General features: G+C 37.0%; 1 protein-coding gene across 1 annotated transcript in view; it reads right to left on the reverse strand.

Annotated features, from left to right (window-relative positions):
* Positions 1-19,493, reverse strand: part of LOC100962201 (collagen alpha-6(VI) chain) — a 108,866-nt gene that overhangs the window by 56,037 nt on the left and 33,336 nt on the right. The window contains exons 18-23 of the mRNA XM_003781864.3: positions 19,019-19,081; positions 14,579-14,644; positions 13,445-13,498; positions 5,092-5,127; positions 2,671-2,733; positions 997-1,059 (exon numbers count right to left, since the gene is read on the reverse strand). Coding sequence (XP_003781912.3) covers positions 997-1,059; positions 2,671-2,733; positions 5,092-5,127; positions 13,445-13,498; positions 14,579-14,644; positions 19,019-19,081 — 345 coding nt within the window. The remainder of the gene's footprint in view (positions 1-996; positions 1,060-2,670; positions 2,734-5,091; positions 5,128-13,444; positions 13,499-14,578; positions 14,645-19,018; positions 19,082-19,493) is intronic.

Raw genomic sequence — 19,493 nt, forward strand, 5'->3', positions numbered from 1 at the left:
ATCAACAAAGCAATGAATTCCTTTTATCCTAGTGTTAGTGGACAGCATAACTCCCAACAGGGTCTTATTCATTCATTTACTGTCTGATACACTGTACAAATATATGTTGAACTCTACTCTGTGCCAGGTACTGCTGTTGTGAGCTCTTGTTGGGAGTTGTACTGTCCATTAACCCTAGAATAAAAGGAATTCATTGCTTTGTTGGGAGTTGAGGGACCTTGTGTAAACAAGACAAGGTCTTGGCCCTCATGAATCTCACAATTTAGAAGGGTAGACACACAGCTAAATGAATAAACATATACTATGATAGGTGGGCAAAGGCCAGATCATGCGGGGCCTTGCTACTCCAGTGGGTGGGCTGGAGACTAGAAGCATCAGCATTACCCAGGAGCACTTTAAAAGTGCAAAATCTCAGGCACTAGCCAGACCTACTGAATCCATATCTGCACTTTAACAAGTTCTCTAGGGCATTCTTAATTATGAAGCTGGAGAAATGCTGATGTTGGGCAGTCATTCCCAGCCTGGCTATGTATTAGAATTACCAGGGAAGAAGTTAAAACTACTGATACCCGGCCCCACTTCCAGAGATTCTGTTTAAGTGTTCTGGAGAAGATGGAATGTTTCAGTCTCCCAGCAGATCCTCATGTGCAAGTTTGAGGACCACTAAAGTATGCTGCATTCTGGGGGTGATGGGAAGTCCCAAGAGAATGGAGATCAGAGGAGTGATGTGACTGGTTCACATAGAGGAAAAAGTCTTAACCTCAGCTGAGCAATGAAGGCTAGACCTTCTACCTCTGTGTCTGGCAGAGTGACATCCAGCTGTGTAAGATGGGGACCAGCATGTGATGTGGCTGTCACATTGGGGCACAAAAGTCAAACCTAATACACTTTCCTCATTCATAGGTAGTAAATAATGCCATATTCAGGGAAGAAATCACAAAGACATTCATATGAAAGCCAGGATCAAAGTCCGATGCAGTCACTCTAATTACTTACCTGGGGTCCTTTAATTCCCAGGGCTCCTTTTTCTCCTTTCATGCCGACCTCTCCCCTTGGGCCCTAAGTATATAGAATTAAAGTATTATTTTCTCCCTAAAAGAGAACACTTGAACACTAACTTGAATATTGAAAATGAGTAAAATGGACAGACACTGGAAAGAGAGCTCCAATCGCGCCTTTGCTTCTGTCCTGGTCAAACCCTCTCTTATCCATGTGGGAATGTGAATCTCCAATGTGAAATTTAGGTGCTCGAGCATTTATAGCCAAAGAAACTGGAGCTTGGAAAAATACTGAGCATTTGAACCTTTCCGTACTTCTAATTACCTGAAGCAGTTTCATACTCCCACTCCCTGCACTTCCTATTCCTCAATTACAGAAACCTGAAACCAAGACATTCAAATGAGTTTTCTACTCAATAACCACACTGAAGACTGGTAATAAACAAGATGTAGCACATGGTAGGTTGAAATTTGGATATTTTTAACTTCTATAATATTTTATTGTCTGTAAGCTAGGGTTTCCATATTTAGAGAAACTTTCATGCTGTGTTTGGTTTTTCCATCTCTTTTTAAATTATGTGACGAAAAAAAGAGTAAGGGTCTATGAAATAGAAGAAGGGATGCTTAGTGTGAAATAAAGCCAGTCAATCCACTGAAATGTTTCCCCATAACCCCAGTGCCAACTATATTTCTCACTTGCAGGTAAGAAAAGTGAGCTTTCCTTAGCTGGCAGGTAATAACAAAGAAAAGCAATTGATCCAGAAAGAGATACAGGTCTGAGGGGAAGACTGTTCACTGCCCTGAAATCTTGGCAAAATGTGGACAACGTTTCTCTTCTGATGTTTAAGGATATTTTTGCCCAACTTCCGTGCACTAAGCACCAACATATAATACTTCCATTTTCTTAAACTATGTAGATTAAAACCTTAAACAATAATGGGATCATTGGTTATCCTACATTTCCCAAATAGTATATCTATTTCTCAAGCTTCCAAAACTAAGTTTGAAACATGCAGTAGAGCCAAAACTTTCCAATGTTTTTGTGGTCAGCCTTCCTTTCCCCTCTCATATTACTTTAGGCTATGGTTTGCCCTCCCTGGTACATGATTCCTTTCCCTTCATGTGATCAGTGCAAAGAGCCAGTTATGACTTGTTCTTTGCAAGGGAAAACGTCCTGGAGGCAGCTCCCTGGAGAAGAGAGTTGGAAAGGACAGGCTGAGTGTCACACTGTGGATCACCCTGCTGAACACTCCAGCTGTCTTTCCAGCAATTCTTTCCTAAGAGTAGAGCCAATTTTTCTACATCACGGGCATCCAGATATGTAACACTGAGCTATTACTGTTCTAAACTGACCACAATTCCCAGATTTTAGGCTCAACATTTTCCCTGGCTCAAGGTCTCCCTGGAATGGCCTACTTACCCTGAACCCAACTCACAGGGCCCACTGCCCAGGACACTCATTCTCACCTCTTGACTGGGACAAAACTTAGACAAAGGAGACCAAGTGCTGCATAAGGCTAGACTGTGTTGCTTCCTTACTTTACTACCCTGAAAACTTTAAAAATCTGACATTCTGTAAGGGGAGCTTGCAGGTTTCCATGAAGGCTTCAGATTCTCCCACCCTCCAGATTCTTCTTTATATTCTCACACCCTCATTGGTCTTGATATGTACCTGAGGGCCCTTAAGTCCTGGTGAACCTTCAAGTCCATCTGGGCCTGGAATGCCTGTATTTCCCTATGGTGAAAAAGAATCAACCTGTTAACACTGATTTTTTAATGATTTTGTATCTTATGTGGAGAGTTATGTTTTTTCAGTCAGAATGACAATGTAGGGTTTTTGCAAAAAATGTGAAAAATAAAGGCAAATACAAAATCTATAGTCTCATCAAGCAGAGATAACCCCAGTTACTTTGTTGATCTATTTCCTCCCAGTCTTTTTGTATAGCATAGGCACACACGTGCATGCACACTCCCCCTTTCTTTTGCTATGAAATTTGCCACTTTGGTTTTTTTTAAGAAACAGGGTCCCAGTAGTATGATCACAATTCACTGTAACCTGATTTCTGCGCTGAAGCGATCCTCCTGCCTTAGCCTCCTGAGTAGTTGGCGCTATGGGTGTGCACTATGACATCCAGCTACTCTTTTACTGTTTGTGTGGACAGGCTTTTGCTATGCTGCTCTCAAGCCTGGTCTTGAACTCCTGGACTCAAGTGATCCTCCCACCACAGCCTCCAAATGTGCTGGGATTATAGGCTTGAGTCATCGGGCCTGGCTTCTATATAATTTGTATTATCTCTAACTTGGATATGTTGCCTGAAAACTCAAAATGTACTTCACAGTGTCTTTAGACATCTCCAGGCATCTTATTATATTTACATGAAAATAAGTTAAATATGTAGGGATCAAAAGTTGAACATTCTGTTCACATTGTTCTTGGATTCTGCCACAGTAAGAATCCCCAAAATAGTAAGAAAGAGTTGAAGTTTAATTTAGGCAACTATTAAAATAGCCTAAGTTTATACCTCGGTTGTTACATAGCTGAATGTGAATACATGTTCTTTACTAATACCTTTTTGTAGAACTCAGAAAGAAGAAATATCTTAAAATCTTTGTCTCCAATCTCATTTTATATTATCATGCCAGTTTTCTGAGTTGGTTCTCCTTTTTGTTGAAGTCTAATCTTAAAGTGTGCAATAGGCTGAATGTGTGTGTTTCTTCAAAATTAATGTTGAAACTTAATCCCCCAGGCAATATTAAGAAGGGGTGGGGCCTTTGAAGGGGGATTAGTGCCTTTATAGAGAAGCTCAAGGAAACACTGGGCCCCTTCCACCATGCATGGGTGCAGCAAGGCAGCACCATTTCTGGAGCAGAGAGCAAGCTCTCACCAGATGCTAAATCTGTTGATGCCCTAATCTTGGATTTCCTAGCCCATAAAACTGTAGGATATACAATTCTGTTGTTTATAAGTTAACCAGCTTGAGGTATTTTGTTTTATTAGCAGGACTGGGCCAAGACAGAGAGAGAGAGAGAGAGAGCGTGTGGGTATCGAGGGGTGGGGTGATGTTTGTGGATGGTAAGCTCTCTGTGTCTAAAAGTGTCTATTTTATATTCACTCATATTTTATTGAGGAATAAAATTCCAAGATAAGAGTTATTTTTCCTCTGTGCTTTCAAGATATTACTCTGTTCTCTGGTATGTATTATTGTTGAACAGAAGTCTGCTGAAATCTAATTTGTCATTCTTTTCATGAGGAAAACTGGTAATATTTGAGATGCTTTCTATCTTTAACGTTATGGAATTTCACCGTGTGCCATTGAGAATGGACTTATTATTTATCCTCAATGTATGTTTAACACGAGGATGTGTATTTTATAAAATTTTAAGTCACACCTGCTCTTTCATGGAACATATACAATGTATCATGAACATGTGCAAAGCAGACTGAACGTGGTTTTTGGTTTAACCAAATGTTTGAACCAAATACTCAGAACATCCAATGTGCATTAAAGTTTTATTATATTCTCCTGGTTTATATGGGGTTTTATGCAATGGTAGGTAAGGTTTCAAAGTTAATGGGAACAAAAATCTAAAAGAAAGGTCACTCACTAAAGAAAGGTTACAAACTCTAGAGTTTGTACTTAAAATATAAACAAAGTTGAATTTAATAATAATTGGGGTAAGACAGGAGACTGTCTTTGGTCATTAATTTTTATAGTTTTTGATTTAAGTTTCATTTTCTTCTAAGATCTGAATTCTTGAGATTATAGTCTAATTTTTTAAAAAATATTTTAAATAATATTTTTTATTATTTATAGTTTATATAAACTATAATATATATATAATATATATATAAACTATAATATATATATAATATATATATAAACTATTATATATATATAATATAAAACTATATTATTATAGTTTCATTTTCTTCTAAGATCTGAATTCTTGAGATTATAGTCTAATTTTTTAAAAAATATTTTATTCCATAATGAATATAATCAAAAAGCAACATAAGTTTAAACTTGGGGGAGACTTGACAGCACCTTTATTCCAGCTCCTTGTTTGGAGTTTAGGAAAAAAATCACCATACCTGTGGACCTGTATGTCCCCTTCGGCCATGAGTAGCCTAAAATAGAAAGAAAAGATGGACAGCATTAATTCAGAAATACTTTTTATATTTGATTTAAAGTGATAATGGATACCTTAAGGCACTGAGCTAAAAAGTTTCCATACAGTGCTTAAAATATTCAATTGTTCACAGTACCATGAAAGCAAAATGTTGCCAATTCTGAATTTTTATCACAGGACAATTGAATATTTGTCTCCTTGAAATAATGGGCAATTGAAATAATAGTCAGTTGAAATCTACAGATACTTACTTATGTGAACAGGCTGTGGTCAATAATTCACTCTTCACTAAACTTTTACTAGAGCCGTTTACAAGCTGCAAAATTGACTGATTTGAACTTTATTTCTTTTAATTTTCCCTAAGAACTACCACAGAAGCCAGAAGTCAGAGGTGGACTAGCCAAAAGGCAGGAGGCCAGAGGTAAAACTGGGAGAACGACTCCATGAACCTCATTACAGATTAAGTTCCGAAATTAAAGATAGCCAAACTAATTTTATTTTTAAAAAGCCAAGTAATGCACATACCTATTGGAAATAAAAGAATTATCTCAAGCATTCTGAAGTTATTCAATTCAGTATACTAATAAAACATTCAATCAAAACAACAGTGTGACACAGTCAAGTGGATTTTTCTGCTACGCTCAAATGTTAGTGTAGCTCTAGGTATGTTCCAGACCAATATTTCACAGATCTAGGAATCAAAAGACAATGACATTTCATTGTCTAATTTAGGATCAGTCAGTAGGTTATAGGAAGACTAAAACCCAGGATTTACAAAATGCAATAAAATCAGATAACTTTGTCTTGAGGGAAATTTAAGTGTTCTGAGAGGCCAGTATTATAAACTTTAACTTCTGCTAATCATGTTTCATTCAAAACCTATTGATATGTAGGAAATAAATTATGTATTTGGGGAAATGGTTACAGGCCTATTTCTTTAAAATACTGATGAGTCATCTTGAGACAAAAGTCTAATTCCTCTATTAGAGGGAGGAAAGGACGTCATTTCTACTCTAGCACAAGGGTTTGTCTGTTCTGATTCAATTCACTTCAGTTTTAGTCAGAAAAATATTGACTAAAAAATATCTACTCACAAATCATACTGAATAGGAACCATGGCAACATAAAGATCACACACACATACACAGAGTCTTTGACCCTTTGACTCAGAGGATCCTCGTGCTATGTTGTAGAGGATATAAATATTACAAGTATTTACAAGGCAGAGTATAGAAAATGCCATAACAGGGAAGACACAGATATGAGTTTTAAAGAAAGCAATCATATCTAGTTGGTCAAATTAGGAAAATTTTCCTGGAAGAAGAGATCTTTGAGATGAGTTGTAGGGGTCTTACAGGCAGAGGATGCATAAAGTTTTTCCAGCAGAGGGTACACCTTAGTAATAAAGTAGAGGCAGGAACATAGGAAGTGTACTTGGTAGTAGCAATAAAGCCATCTGCACCAGAAGCATGAGAAGAGAGGGAAAGTAGCAGGGTTACTAGGCTGACAACAGTAGGCTATAGGGTCCCTATAATATCTAGCAGAAGCCATTCTGGTTCTTGGAGTAGTAAATGTACATGGTCAGGCCCTGGCTATAGGTGGATACATCTGTAGTAGGAAAAACCGAACAGAACTTTATATTTAGATAAAACAAAGAGTTTCCAGTATAATAGGATTTAAAGAAGGTGGAACAGACCCCCACATTCAAAAAATTTCTCTTGTTTGCTCTCAAAATGTTGGAAACATCATCAATAAACATGTATTCCTTTATGTTCTCAGACTTGATTTGGAAAGGGCTTGATGAAAATGAATTCTTACAACACATATTAATTGTGTTTCCTTAGAGAAGCTGGGCTGGGTGATGGTGAGCAAAACCCAACTCCTGTCCCTGCTCAGGAGTTTATGAGTCTAATGGATGAGACAGACTTTAATCCACCATTTATGCAAATAATGGAAGCATCTTCAGAAGCAGTCGCCTAGCACCTTTGTGATCAGCTACTTGGGATTTAAGCTCCAAATGAAAGTCATGGAAGCATGACCTTGGGGAGGTGTGAAAGACAGAAAGAAAACAAGGAAATACGGGACATGATTTTAAAATTTTGCCTACAATTTTTAAGTGTTTCATATGGAAAGGATGAAATCCCAAAATGTATTAATGGCTTCCCAATGACTTGCAGAAGTCTGATAATATGTCTAGACAACTGACTTACCTTTAAAGAGAACGTGAATGGGCACATCAAGGAAGAAAATATACCCATATAGACCCGACGGGAAGGTGGCCCAGAACAGGATACTTGACCCCAGAGCCTGGCTTACTGGTTATTTATGGGCACCCAATTTCTTGGATAGGTGTAGATTCATTTGGGACTGAATCACCAGGAAGAAAGTAGGATATTCTTAATGAAAAAACATCATATTAACACTGAGTTTTAATGGCAAGCGATCTCAAGGATGTGTGATGGTCCTAGAGCACTTCAGGAGGCCTTTGAAGTAGTGCCAAGAGGGAGGAAAAGGGCAAAGCATAACTAACACCCCCTGGACTAAATCAGAATGGAGGCTATGCTTTGGTTTGAGGCTACAGTTGCTTCTCATTAACCCTGGCACAAGAATATATTTTAATTTTCAGCAAAGTTTGGCTCAGAAAGAGCCAACCTACCCCATGTCCTCCCAGCACTGCTGCTTTCAGCCCTGATCCCTCCTCCTTGCCTCTCTCTTCCCCAACCCATTTTACTCTCCTGGAATGACACTAACAACAGCTTACTGATCCCACATGTCTGGCCCCCTCCACAGCAGTGGCTCTCAACAGGAGAGGTGGTTCAGCAGCCCCTTCCCTAGGAAACATTTAGCAATGTCTGCAGACATTTTTCATTGCCACAAGTTGACAGTGCTACTGGCAGCTAGTGGGTAGAAGCCAGAGGTGATGTTAACATCTTATAATGCACAAGACAGCCTCCCACAACAAAGAATGATTTAACCCAAATGCCAATGGTGCTGAGGACAAGACATCATGCTCTACAACATGATTCTAAGTTCCTTGAGAGGAAAGATTATGTCTTATTTGGGTTTGTAACTCTAGTAGTTAGTAGAGTATCTGGTACATTGTAGGTGCTCAATAAATGTCTGTTGAATACATCAAGGTCAGATGTGGTCAACTGCTCTTCACCTCCCTGCATACCACATCCTACCACACATGTCCTCCAACCAATTATCCATTCAGCAGAACCTAAGTGCACTTCCTTGCTTGTTTGTCTCCATTTTAGAGACAATTGGAGACAAAATCTGTACAGATTTCCCTTCCTTCTCAAAAAATAATGACTTTATTGTAAGAATGATACATGCGGATACTCTAATATTTGAATGCAGAAAATACCCCGAATAAAAATATACAAATCACTCCAAATCCTCCATCTAGAAATAACTATCATTAACATTTTTTTTAATTGTTGGGGATTCATTGTGGGTACAAGAAACCAGGTTACACCTATTGCATTTGTTAGGTAAAGTCCCTCTTACAATTGTGTCTTGCCCCCAAAAGGTGTGTCACACACCAAGACCCCACCCCCCTCCCTCCTTCCCTTTCCCTGGTATTCCTTTACCCTATCCCCCCTCCAATTTAATCTTGCAATCCCATTACTGGGCATCTACCCAGAAGGAAAAAAATCCTTCTTCCACCCCCACCATGTCATTAAATGCCATTAATTGTCCTCATATCAAAATTGAATCCATAGAATTCATGCTTCTCCATTCTTATGGTGCTATACTAAGAATGTGTTCCACTTCCATCCAAGTTAATACAAAGGCTGTAAAGTCTCCATTTTTAATGGCTGAATAGTATTTCATGGTGTACATATACCACAGCTTGTTAATCCATTCCTGGGTTGGTGGGTATTTAGGCTCTTTCCACATTTTGGCAATTGTAAATTGAGCCACAATAAACAGTCTAGTGCAAGTGTCCTTATGATAAAAGGATTTTTTTCCTTCTGGATAGATGCCCAGTAAGGGGATTGCAGGATCAAATGGGAGGTCTAGCTTGAGTTCTTTGAGGTTTCTCCATACTTCCTTCCAGAAAGGTTGTATTAGTTTGCAGTCCCACCAGTAGTTTAAAAGTGTTCCCTTCTCTCCACATCCATGCCAGCATCTACAGTTTTCAGATTTGTGAGGTGGGCCATTTTCGCTGGAGTTAGATGATATCTCAGGGTGGTTTTGATTTAAATTTATCTAGTAATTAGGGATGATGAGAATTTTTTCATATGTTTGTTAGCCATTCAGTTATCTTCTTTAGAGAAGGTTCTACTCATTTCTCTTCCCCATTGATATATGGGATTATTGGCTTTTTTCACATGTATTAATTTGAGTTCACTATAGATTCTAGTTATTAAGCTTTTGTCTAATTCAAAATATGCAAATATCCTTTCCCATTGGGTACGTTGTCTATTTGCTTTGGCTGTTGTCTCCTTAGCTGTACAGAAGCTTTTCAGTTTAATTAAGTCCCATTTGTTTATTTTTCTTATTGCAATTGCTACAGCAGTCTTCTTCATGAAGTCTTTCCCTAGGCCGATATCTTCCAGTGTTTTTCCTATGCTTTCTTGGAGATTTTTATTGTTTCATGCCTTAAATTTAAATCCTTTATCCATGCTGAATAAATTTTTGTGAGTGGAGAAAGGTATGGGTCCAGTTTCAGTCTTTTTCATGTGGTTATCCAGTTCTTCCAGAACCATTTATTGAATAGGGAGTCTTTCCCCCAGTGTATGTTCTTGTTTGGTTTATTGAAGATTAGGTGGTTGTAAGATGTTAATTTCATTTCCTGGTTTTCTATTTGATTTCAGATGTCTATGTCTCTATTTCTATGCCAGTACCATGCTGTCTTGACCACTATGGCTTTGTAATACAGCCTAAAATCTGGTATGGTGATGTCCCCGGCTTTGTTTTTATTACTAAGAACTGCCTTAGCTATACGTTTTTTTTTCTGGTTCTATACAAAATGCAGAATCATTTTCATCAAGTCTTGAAAGTACAATGTTGATATTTTAATAGGGATGGTGTTGAATTGGTAGATTGCTTTGGGAAGTATAGACATTTCAACAATGTGAAATAACTATCATTAATATTTGTTAATCATGACATCTGATATCCTTTTTTGCATTCTTACAGATAGAATTATAAATAGTGGTGATTAAAAAGAGATCATACTATTCAAGCTATTTTAAAATTAAAATATTACATATTACATATACTTTTACTTGAATAGAAAAATATAAGTAAAACACAATTGATGATAATAGACCTTACATCGCAACATTTTTTTCCTTGCATTGTACCTCAAGTACTACTAGCTTGCTTGCCTTCCTTTCTTTTTCTTTTTTTATTAAATCATAGCTGTGTGCAACAATGCAATCATGGGGTACAGTGTGGTATTTTGATATACAATTTGAGATATTTTCATCAAATTGGTTAACATTGCCTTCATGTCATTTTCTTAGTTGTTATGTCAAGACATCTATATTCTATTTTTAGAAAGATTCACTTGTACCCTTGTAAGATAATCCATAGATGTGATCCCTCCAATCACCCTCCCTCCACCCATCCACCTCCTCCCCTCCACATATTCTTAGGCTATAATTAGGTTATAGATTTCATATGAAAATTAATTAGTTTCATAATACAGCTGTGTACATTGGATACTTTTTCTCCCAATCTTGAGATACTTTAAGAAAAATATTTTCCAGCTCTATCCATGTAAACATGAAGGAGGTAAAGTCTCCATCTTTCTTTATGGCTATATAATATTCCATGGTGTACATATATCACAATTCATTGATCCATTCGTGGATCGATGGGCACTTGGGTTTCTTCCATGACCTAGCAATTATGAATTGGGCTGCAATAAACATTCTGATACAAATATCTTTGTTGTAATGTGATTTTTGGTCTTTTGGATATATACCTAATAAAGGAATTGCAGGATCAAATGGCAGGTCTATTTTTAGTTCTCTAAGTGTTCTCTAGATGTCTTTCCAAAAGGAACGTATTAGTTTGCATTCCCACCAGCACTGTAGAAGTATTCCCTTTTCTCCACATCCATGCCAGCATCTCTGGTTATGGGATTTTGTGATATGGGCTAATCTTACTGGAGTTAGGTGATATCTCAACATAGTTTTGATTTGCATTTCTCTGATGTTTAAAGATGGTGAGCATTTTTTCATGTATCTGTAGGCCATGCACCTATCCTCTCCAGAGGCTTTCCTTTCTATTGTCTTGTCAACTTCTTAAACTTTTTAAAAGAGCAATGATGTTGTCTTTGTTTCTTTGAGACTTTGAAAAATTACTTGCCAGAATTCAAATACTTTCTTAAATAATTTCTCTTCTAGTGAGGGTTTACCTGCCCCTTGCTCATGTTTTTTCTTTATCTCTTGTAGTTTCTATACATAGGTCCTGATTAATCATGTAATTAATAATAAGGATTATTAATATTTCTGATCATTAACCATCTTTGATTAGGCCCACCTGTTTATTGAAGAACTAATGGAGAGTGTAGCTGCATCTGGGCTAGAAGTTTTGACATATATACATTATCTCAAACAAGTGGATTATTTCTTTTACCTTTGGGGTGTATCTTCCTCCCACTTTTGACATGTAAGAGATTCAAGAAACTCACACAAAGTCCCTTAAGTCATAATTTCTCTCTGTTTTGTGTTAGTCATTTTTGCTTCCCTCATTGTTTGCAGCCTCCATGGCCTTGGTTGCTAGTTATAGATAATCAAAATGGAATCTTTTTTAGTTTCTCATTCATTCTGCCTCCCCTACTGAGCTGTGTTTCAATAGGCATTTTCTTTGCTCCTCTCAAAATTTACAGAGCCCTTGGATTTTGTTTAGCAGCTCTTTCAAGACTATGGCAGTTACTTTTAGAGAAATCTGATTCCTGCCTGAGTCTGAGTTGATGTATGTCAGCTCTCCAAATCCTTACTCATTAGAATACATATTTAGGAATATTTGGACAATATTTGTCATCATTTATGGCTTGAAGTTATGGTTATTCTTTCTTTAGTCTTAATTTCTTTTGTTGTTTTTGGTTCTTCTGCACAAAAGAAGAATAGTGTGAGGAACATCTTTACGTTGCCATCTTTAACTAAAAGTTCTACTTTTACTTTTGAATGGCACAGCTAAATCTATAACCCAAAATGGGGACCATATTTCTTAGGGATAGTGTGGTTTAAATAGTATATAGTAATACTGTATTAGCCTCTACAGTCTAGAGGCTATACAACAGTAAAAATATATCCTCATATGCCAGGATTTCGTGGATAATGTTCCTTAAGTTAAAAATATTTTCCAGGAGTATGTAAGCTGGTTACACCCCTTTAGAAAGTGAAATAAATAGCAAATGCATTTCTTTATATCTATATGCATTAAACAGCATTATTAAAATACTTTGCCAGCAATCAAGTTCTGTACATTTTAAACTTAATCACTGTTCTTGTTTCCATTTTCTCTGCCTTGTAAAGAACACGGGCGTGTCCCAAGATACAAAAACATTGTATGGAAAATAATAGCTGTTACTAGGAACTTTTGCTCAGAAAATACGGTGAATAATTAGGGCAACATACTAAACTAGCTTTTATTTATGTTTAACTTTAAAGCATTTTCTATTTGGGTTGGAGGTGGAGAAAGTTGGAGAAAGCTAAATAGAGAATGGAAAGAAAAACCTTGTAAGTGAGACAAAATAGGCTGAATTTATATCCTAATGCAGACATTTAAGTGTATTTCCATGAAATTATCTCTTCTCATTGGATAAAGATTTTCTTTTCTAATATTTGTGCTTTTCCAAGCAAACACAGAAATGTTATTTTGAAAAACAAAATCAAAATAAAACAAATAAATCAAAATAAAAAAAAAAACCAACCCCCCCCCCCAGACTCCGTAAGCAAGGGATATAATTTTACTCTCTGATACATTTACAATAGGACTCCACCCTCCCCCAACTTTTCTTAATAGTCATAAAATTTGGCAGAGGAATAGAGTTTGGATTTCAAATGACACCACTGGCAATCTCAGTATAGCTAGTAGGCCCAACTTTGACCACTTTCCCCCCAGTTGGCTGCTTTTCTGGTTTTCTTTGCCCAGCTCTCTCCCTGCAGCCAGTATTTCCCCACCTCAGCTTCAACAGTTTTCCTGAGTCCTTTGCCAGCCCTGTATGAGAGTTCTCCTAAGTCAACTTCTCCAGGGGAGTGGGCCCCAGCAGAACCCCACAATCAGCCATTTTCACCACAATAGAAGCTTCCAGAGCAGTGGTTCTCCTTGTCTAGAAGGGATCTTACGGTCTTTCTTCTGGAGCCTGGTGTTCCAGGAGGGCCCGGCCAGCCTCTTCTACCCTACAGAGGAACAGACAGAGGTGTGATGGGAATTACACAGCATGGATGCACTTTCCCTTTAACCTCAGCTTGTACTCCAAGGAGAAGTACAAGATGAGCTCATGAGGACAGATGGGCTCATACCAATGGACTCTTTAGAACATAGCATTAACTTCCACTGATTGTAAATCACATTTCTATGTGGGTAATGAGGAACAGCAGGACAAAATGTTAATGACATGGCTTCCTTCATCTGTTCTTCACTACTATCTAACTTGTGTTTAGGGAATATGTCTCAGAGTACTCAAATCAAATTATCCCTACTTTATTGCTACAGTGTGAATAACTGAAGCATACTGTGTTAGATTAGTACTACTGATTTGGATTTCTACCTTTGGATTTCTTGTTCTGTTTGGCTAACCTGTCCAGATTAACAATGTACTATAAATAAAATCTCATAATGTTCACAAGTCTTCTCAAGATACAGAAGTATGCAATTGGTTATGAGGTGGTAGGATCAGTCATTAAATCCCCACCTTAACCTTTTGAAGTAGACCATTCAACTTATTTTGGAGATGAGAAAATTTAAGTGTATAGAAAATGGTTAAATGTCACAGAGTTGGTTAGGGACAGACCTTAGGACAAGGCCTTGGCCTGTCCAAAGCAAAGTGTTTTCCACCTTCTTCCTTAGGTAGAGATATCAATGGAACTTTCTCATCTAGAAGATCCAGAGACACACCTTTTCCAGATAACTTTTTTTTAAAATCCTGATAAATAAGTTAAAATGACCAACTTGTGACTTGTAAAATTTTATGAGATTAATCCCAAGAGATTTTCCTTGATGATATGAGCCATAAAGATCTATCATCTTATTATTTTTATCATGTGCTATTAGTAGTATCTCTTTAGAATATGTCTTCAGGATACTGGGCAATAGTAAAGATCTTTTTGTTCCTAAAAATAGTTTCTCTGTACCACATATATCCACTCTGCTTCCAAATTTTTCCATTAGGCATTTCATATCCTGTCACTAAGAACTTCAGCCTCACCATTGTAGCACTGTCATTTCACAAGCTTACTCTCAAATGCCCCCATAATTACTTGTCTTCCAGGTTCTCCTTTCAAACCCTTGGGTCCTTCTATGCTATTATCAAATCCAGGAACTCCCTAAAAAATAGAAAATAAAGAGAAAAATTAATAGATTTTAATGTTTTCCCTTTAAAATGTAACATATATATAATTTATATATTAATATATAATATATTTAGCTATTCCTCAAAAAGTGACAAGAGAAGTCCAACCTAGTTGAAAGCAGAAATAAGTTAAAATTACAAATAGCTTATAAGAGTTTTCTTTTCCTCCTATTCTGGACATTATCAGAGAGAGACTTGAAACTTTGAGTGTGTGGGGAGAAGGCACCGAGCTTGCCCATAAATGGCACAGCCAAGGAAAGCAAGGAGCAAGAGTGATTTGACTTGTGTATACAACTCTTATCCTGGCTTTGAAGCATAAAATCCTAAGACCCCAGCAGACTGAACAGACCCTGCTTGGCTAAGGAGACTTTAGAAAACTTTAAAAACTATTTTCTGGCCATGACAAGTCCAGGAGATTGGTCACACCTCAATGCACCCCTGCCCCTGGAAAAACAGGAAAAACAAAGAGCAGATTTACTCCCCCCACCACCATGACTGCAACCAGTCACCTGAGGCTGCAGCCAAGCCCCCCCCCTCCTTTTATGTAGTTTCAACTTAACAGCTGACCAGTTTCATAACATTCCTTCCCCCAAAATGACCACTGACCACAGACTGGTTCTGTGTCTTGAATTTCACCTTTTGACAAATTAGACTGCATTGTAATGTTTAAGTCTCCCCTCCAAAGCAAACATGGATGTAAGATGCATGCACGTGATCTTCCTTAATGAACGTTCATAGTCCTTCCCATAACCTGTTAAATACGTATGTTCACCCAAGCCATTCAGCATAGATTCCTATTCTACCCTTCCTCCTTCAGAATGCCTGTTTTTTATTCTTTCTAATAAATTAAGCTTTTCTTTTTAATTTATAGATCTTGTAGGTTTTTTTTAAGTCAATAGGAACTCCCCCCTTCTTATTCTTGCTACCCCTTCTCTTAACTTTCCTTCTTGTTTCTTGGAACCTGGGCAAGTTTATACTTGAGAATGGGTATAGGCATTGGGAGAAGGCAGGTGTTTGTAATGGAGCCAACTACAATAATGAAAACACACTGAACAAAGACTGTACCTGACACCCAGTCCCTCCTCTTCCTGGACACATGGACGCTTCCAGACACTAACCCCATATGCTCATCTCTACTTTTATGGTTTTCAGGAACTCCTTGAATCATGAGTTTTTCCCAGTATTAATGCAAATGTTCCATCAGGAACTCATTGAAAACAGGCACACATTGTAGATATTATGCTTAATAAGCCAAACTGAAAGCTTTCTAAGTAAGGACCACAAACAGAGCTGAGTTTCCATGATGCTGAGACAATCAATTGAGCCAGTCAATACGGTCAATGCTCCAATAAATTGAGAGGGGAAAACAATTATCCAACCCTGCTGAGTACCAGCTGTGGGGCCATTGGGCTGATAGCAGCCAAGATTACTTTCATCAATCAATAACTAATTTGCGATCACCAGCAGAGACATAGCTTTGTTCCAGATACTTACTAAGCTTTTAAAATGAGTAGTTTTGCACTTACAGAGCTTATAAGCTAATGGAGTGAAAAAGAGGGGCTTGGAATTTATTTTATATAAATGATATTACTAAAATGTATGTGAAAAATTGCTTTTTTCCTCTACCTGCCAAAGTCAAACATTATTTTATGCATTTTCTTTTTGTCCTTTAAGTTTAAATATTTGTTTCTTCAATTCTCCAAGCCAGGTCTACCTAAATTAAACATTAGAAAATTGTGTTTTGGTGAAAAGTGTGAATAAGGAAAATGAAATTTATGTGAAGCCCATGGCATTTTATTCCACTGGACATATAAGCCTCTTATGGGAGTTCAATTATAAACTATTTCATTGAAGAGATAAAAGAATCATGCAATAGCATATTTTACAGAACAAAACAGCCCACATTTTATGTGGACAAGTTGTTTGGTTAATGTGAACTCATTTAGTCTTCTCATATCTATACAACTGGACAAAAGAACATCATCTAATGCAAATTTATGACTAGACATTGTTTCCTAGTAATGATATGCTGTCAATGATAAACCTTTATAGGTTTGTCTGTAGATCAGGCAAATGATTTAACTCAATTTTCTCTCAATAGTACATGAAATTAAAAAAACAATCTCCCAGTCAAGATGGAAAATTCCAAATAGATAAGCATTCACGTGATCAGAAATTCTATCTAAATAAGCTAGATTTTCAGAAATTTGTGCCATCTTCATACGTTCCTATGAGTAATCTAATCATGTGTGATCTGTTTATTCTATTGATCTTGTTCTCCTGAATTTTCCCTGAAATATTAACCCACAAAATCACACATCATATAGCAAAAAGAGGTGTCCTAGAGTTGTGACAAATGGGTGGGAAGAACTGTTGTATATTGAAAAACCATCTAAAGTTAGTATAATGACAAACATCTCCTCAGAGAGAAGCTCTAGTAGATGGGATCTGCAGTCATATCAAAGTCATAGACACTTATTTAAAAATAAAAATCCTTTTACATCATTCAGATTCTTTTAAATATGCTATATAATCACACAATCCATAGCAGACAATTTAATCAGTGGAAATTGTATAGAAATACCCTAAATAAATTTTTGGTCATCATATATAGATGACTGAAATGCCTTTGTAAACTAGTATTTCTTATTTATCCTTTTATGTGGACAGTTTTCTGTTTCTAAACTAGATACTTAACTCTTAGGCCACAAGACTATTATCAGGAGATATCACTTTGTAAATAATGTGGTCTTCAAGTGCAAATTCCTTTGCCTTTTCCATAAAGCTATCAACAACATATATCTAGCATTTGTATTTGTCAATATATATTGCATCGCAATTTTTCTTCTATCAACCCTTAGGGAGGATATGCTGAAAAATTCCATGAAATTCCCATTTGTTCCATGCTCTTATTAACTTTTGGTATTGTTAGTTTTTATAAATTTAGCCCTTCTGATGAGAATATAATACACTGCTTTGGTACATTGCTGGTGAGAGTGTGAATCAGCATAAACATTTTTCAAAAAAGTGGATATATAGACTTAAGCTGAGTATGGCTATACATATTGTGATCCAGAAATTCTACTCCTAAAGTATAGACCCAATAGAAATGTGAACAAAAGTGCACCAAAAAATATGCCCAAGAATATTCACAGCAGCACTATTTATAATAAAACTGGGAACAATCCAAGTATCTATCAATGGTAGAATAGGCAGATAATCATGGCATATTACACAGTGAAATACTATACAGCCATGAGATTGAATGAATAACCTGGGTGAATCTCATGAGCATAAAACAGAGCAACAGAAGCCAGAAAATGAAGAGTAGACACGGTATGATTCTACTTACATAAAGTTTGAGAATAGGTAAAACTAATTTATGGTGCTAGCATAGTGATTGCCTTAGGGAGGGTGGGTTGTGACTGGTGCAGGCATGAGGGGATGTTGGTAATGTTCTATTTCTTACTCTTTTATTTATTTTATCATGCCAAAGTAGGTTGATTATCCTTTCCTTTAATCTTAATTTTTTTTATTACAAAGTATTATGGGGCTAGTAATACTTTTGGTTAGATGAATGGTTTTTATAATACTTAAGTCATGGTTATAAGTATACCCTGTCCCCCAGATAGTATTCATTGTACCCATTAGCTAGGTTTTCACCCATTCTTTCTTCCACTCCACCCCCAATTTCTGTTGAGTTTTACTTCCCTCTATGCACATGTGTGCTCTTTGGTTAGTTCCAATTTAATAGTGAGTACATGTGGTGTTTGTTTTTCCATTCTTTAGATACTTCACCTAGGATAATAATCTCTAGTTCCATCCAGATTGTTGGAAAGACGTAACAACTCAAGTCAACTCAAGTGCCCATCAATTTATGAGTGGTAAATGAATTTAATGAAATGTGGTATATGTACACCAGCGAATACTACTCAGCCATGATGAAGTAATGTTCTATTTCTTTACCTGGGTGGTGACTACACGGGTGTACTCACAGACATTAAGCTATGCATTAATAATTTTTGCACTTTGCTGATGTATGTTATAGTTCAATAAACTTTTTGTATGTGTGTGTTGTTTGGCCAGGGTTGGGTTTGAACCCACCACCTCTGGCATATGGGGCCAGCGCCTTACTCCTTGGAGCCACAGGCACCACCCAGTTCAATAAACTTTTAAAAACAAATCTAAGTTAATTCATTAAGGTTTTAAAAATGTGCTTAAGTGGAGTTATAAACTCAGGATTGTTATTATAGTACCTTATGGTAGAAACACCTCTCCCTACCAGATGTACTGATGGGAACCCAGCACTGACACAAGTTCACACAACCCACGCAGCCCAGGCACTTACAGGATCACCTCGCAGACCCTTGGCTCCACGGTCACCAGAAGTTCCTCTCTTTCCGGGGCTTCCCTTAAGGTGATACAAATCAGAATAAGAACTAGGCAAGACTTTTTAATAACATTAATAAAAGCAAAGGGGTTATCTCCTCCCTGGTGTGAATAATTAAATATTTTTTTCTTAAGGTTATAATAAAAAAAATCAGTTCCAATGTGTAATATAAATAGTTCAATTGTGAACTCAACTATTTGCCACAGTGGTGAACTCTGTGTTCCAGACACATTTTTTGTTTTGTTCCATTTTTATAATTATTCTTTGAAGCAGGGATTGTTTATTACCTTTCTCATATAAGGCAGGATTCAGAAAGATTATGCAATGGGCCTAAGTGGTTGCCTCCATTAGAAAGTGGGTTTCTGACTCCACTGTTCACTATCTACAGAAATAGTAGCTAAAGGAAGTATGGCTGCTGCTGGGACTTACTCTA

Source organism: Otolemur garnettii, unplaced genomic scaffold (genome assembly GCF_000181295.1).
Source record: "Otolemur garnettii isolate 467f Iridium unplaced genomic scaffold, OtoGar3 scaffold00002, whole genome shotgun sequence".
Taxonomy (NCBI): domain Eukaryota; kingdom Metazoa; phylum Chordata; class Mammalia; order Primates; family Galagidae; genus Otolemur; species Otolemur garnettii.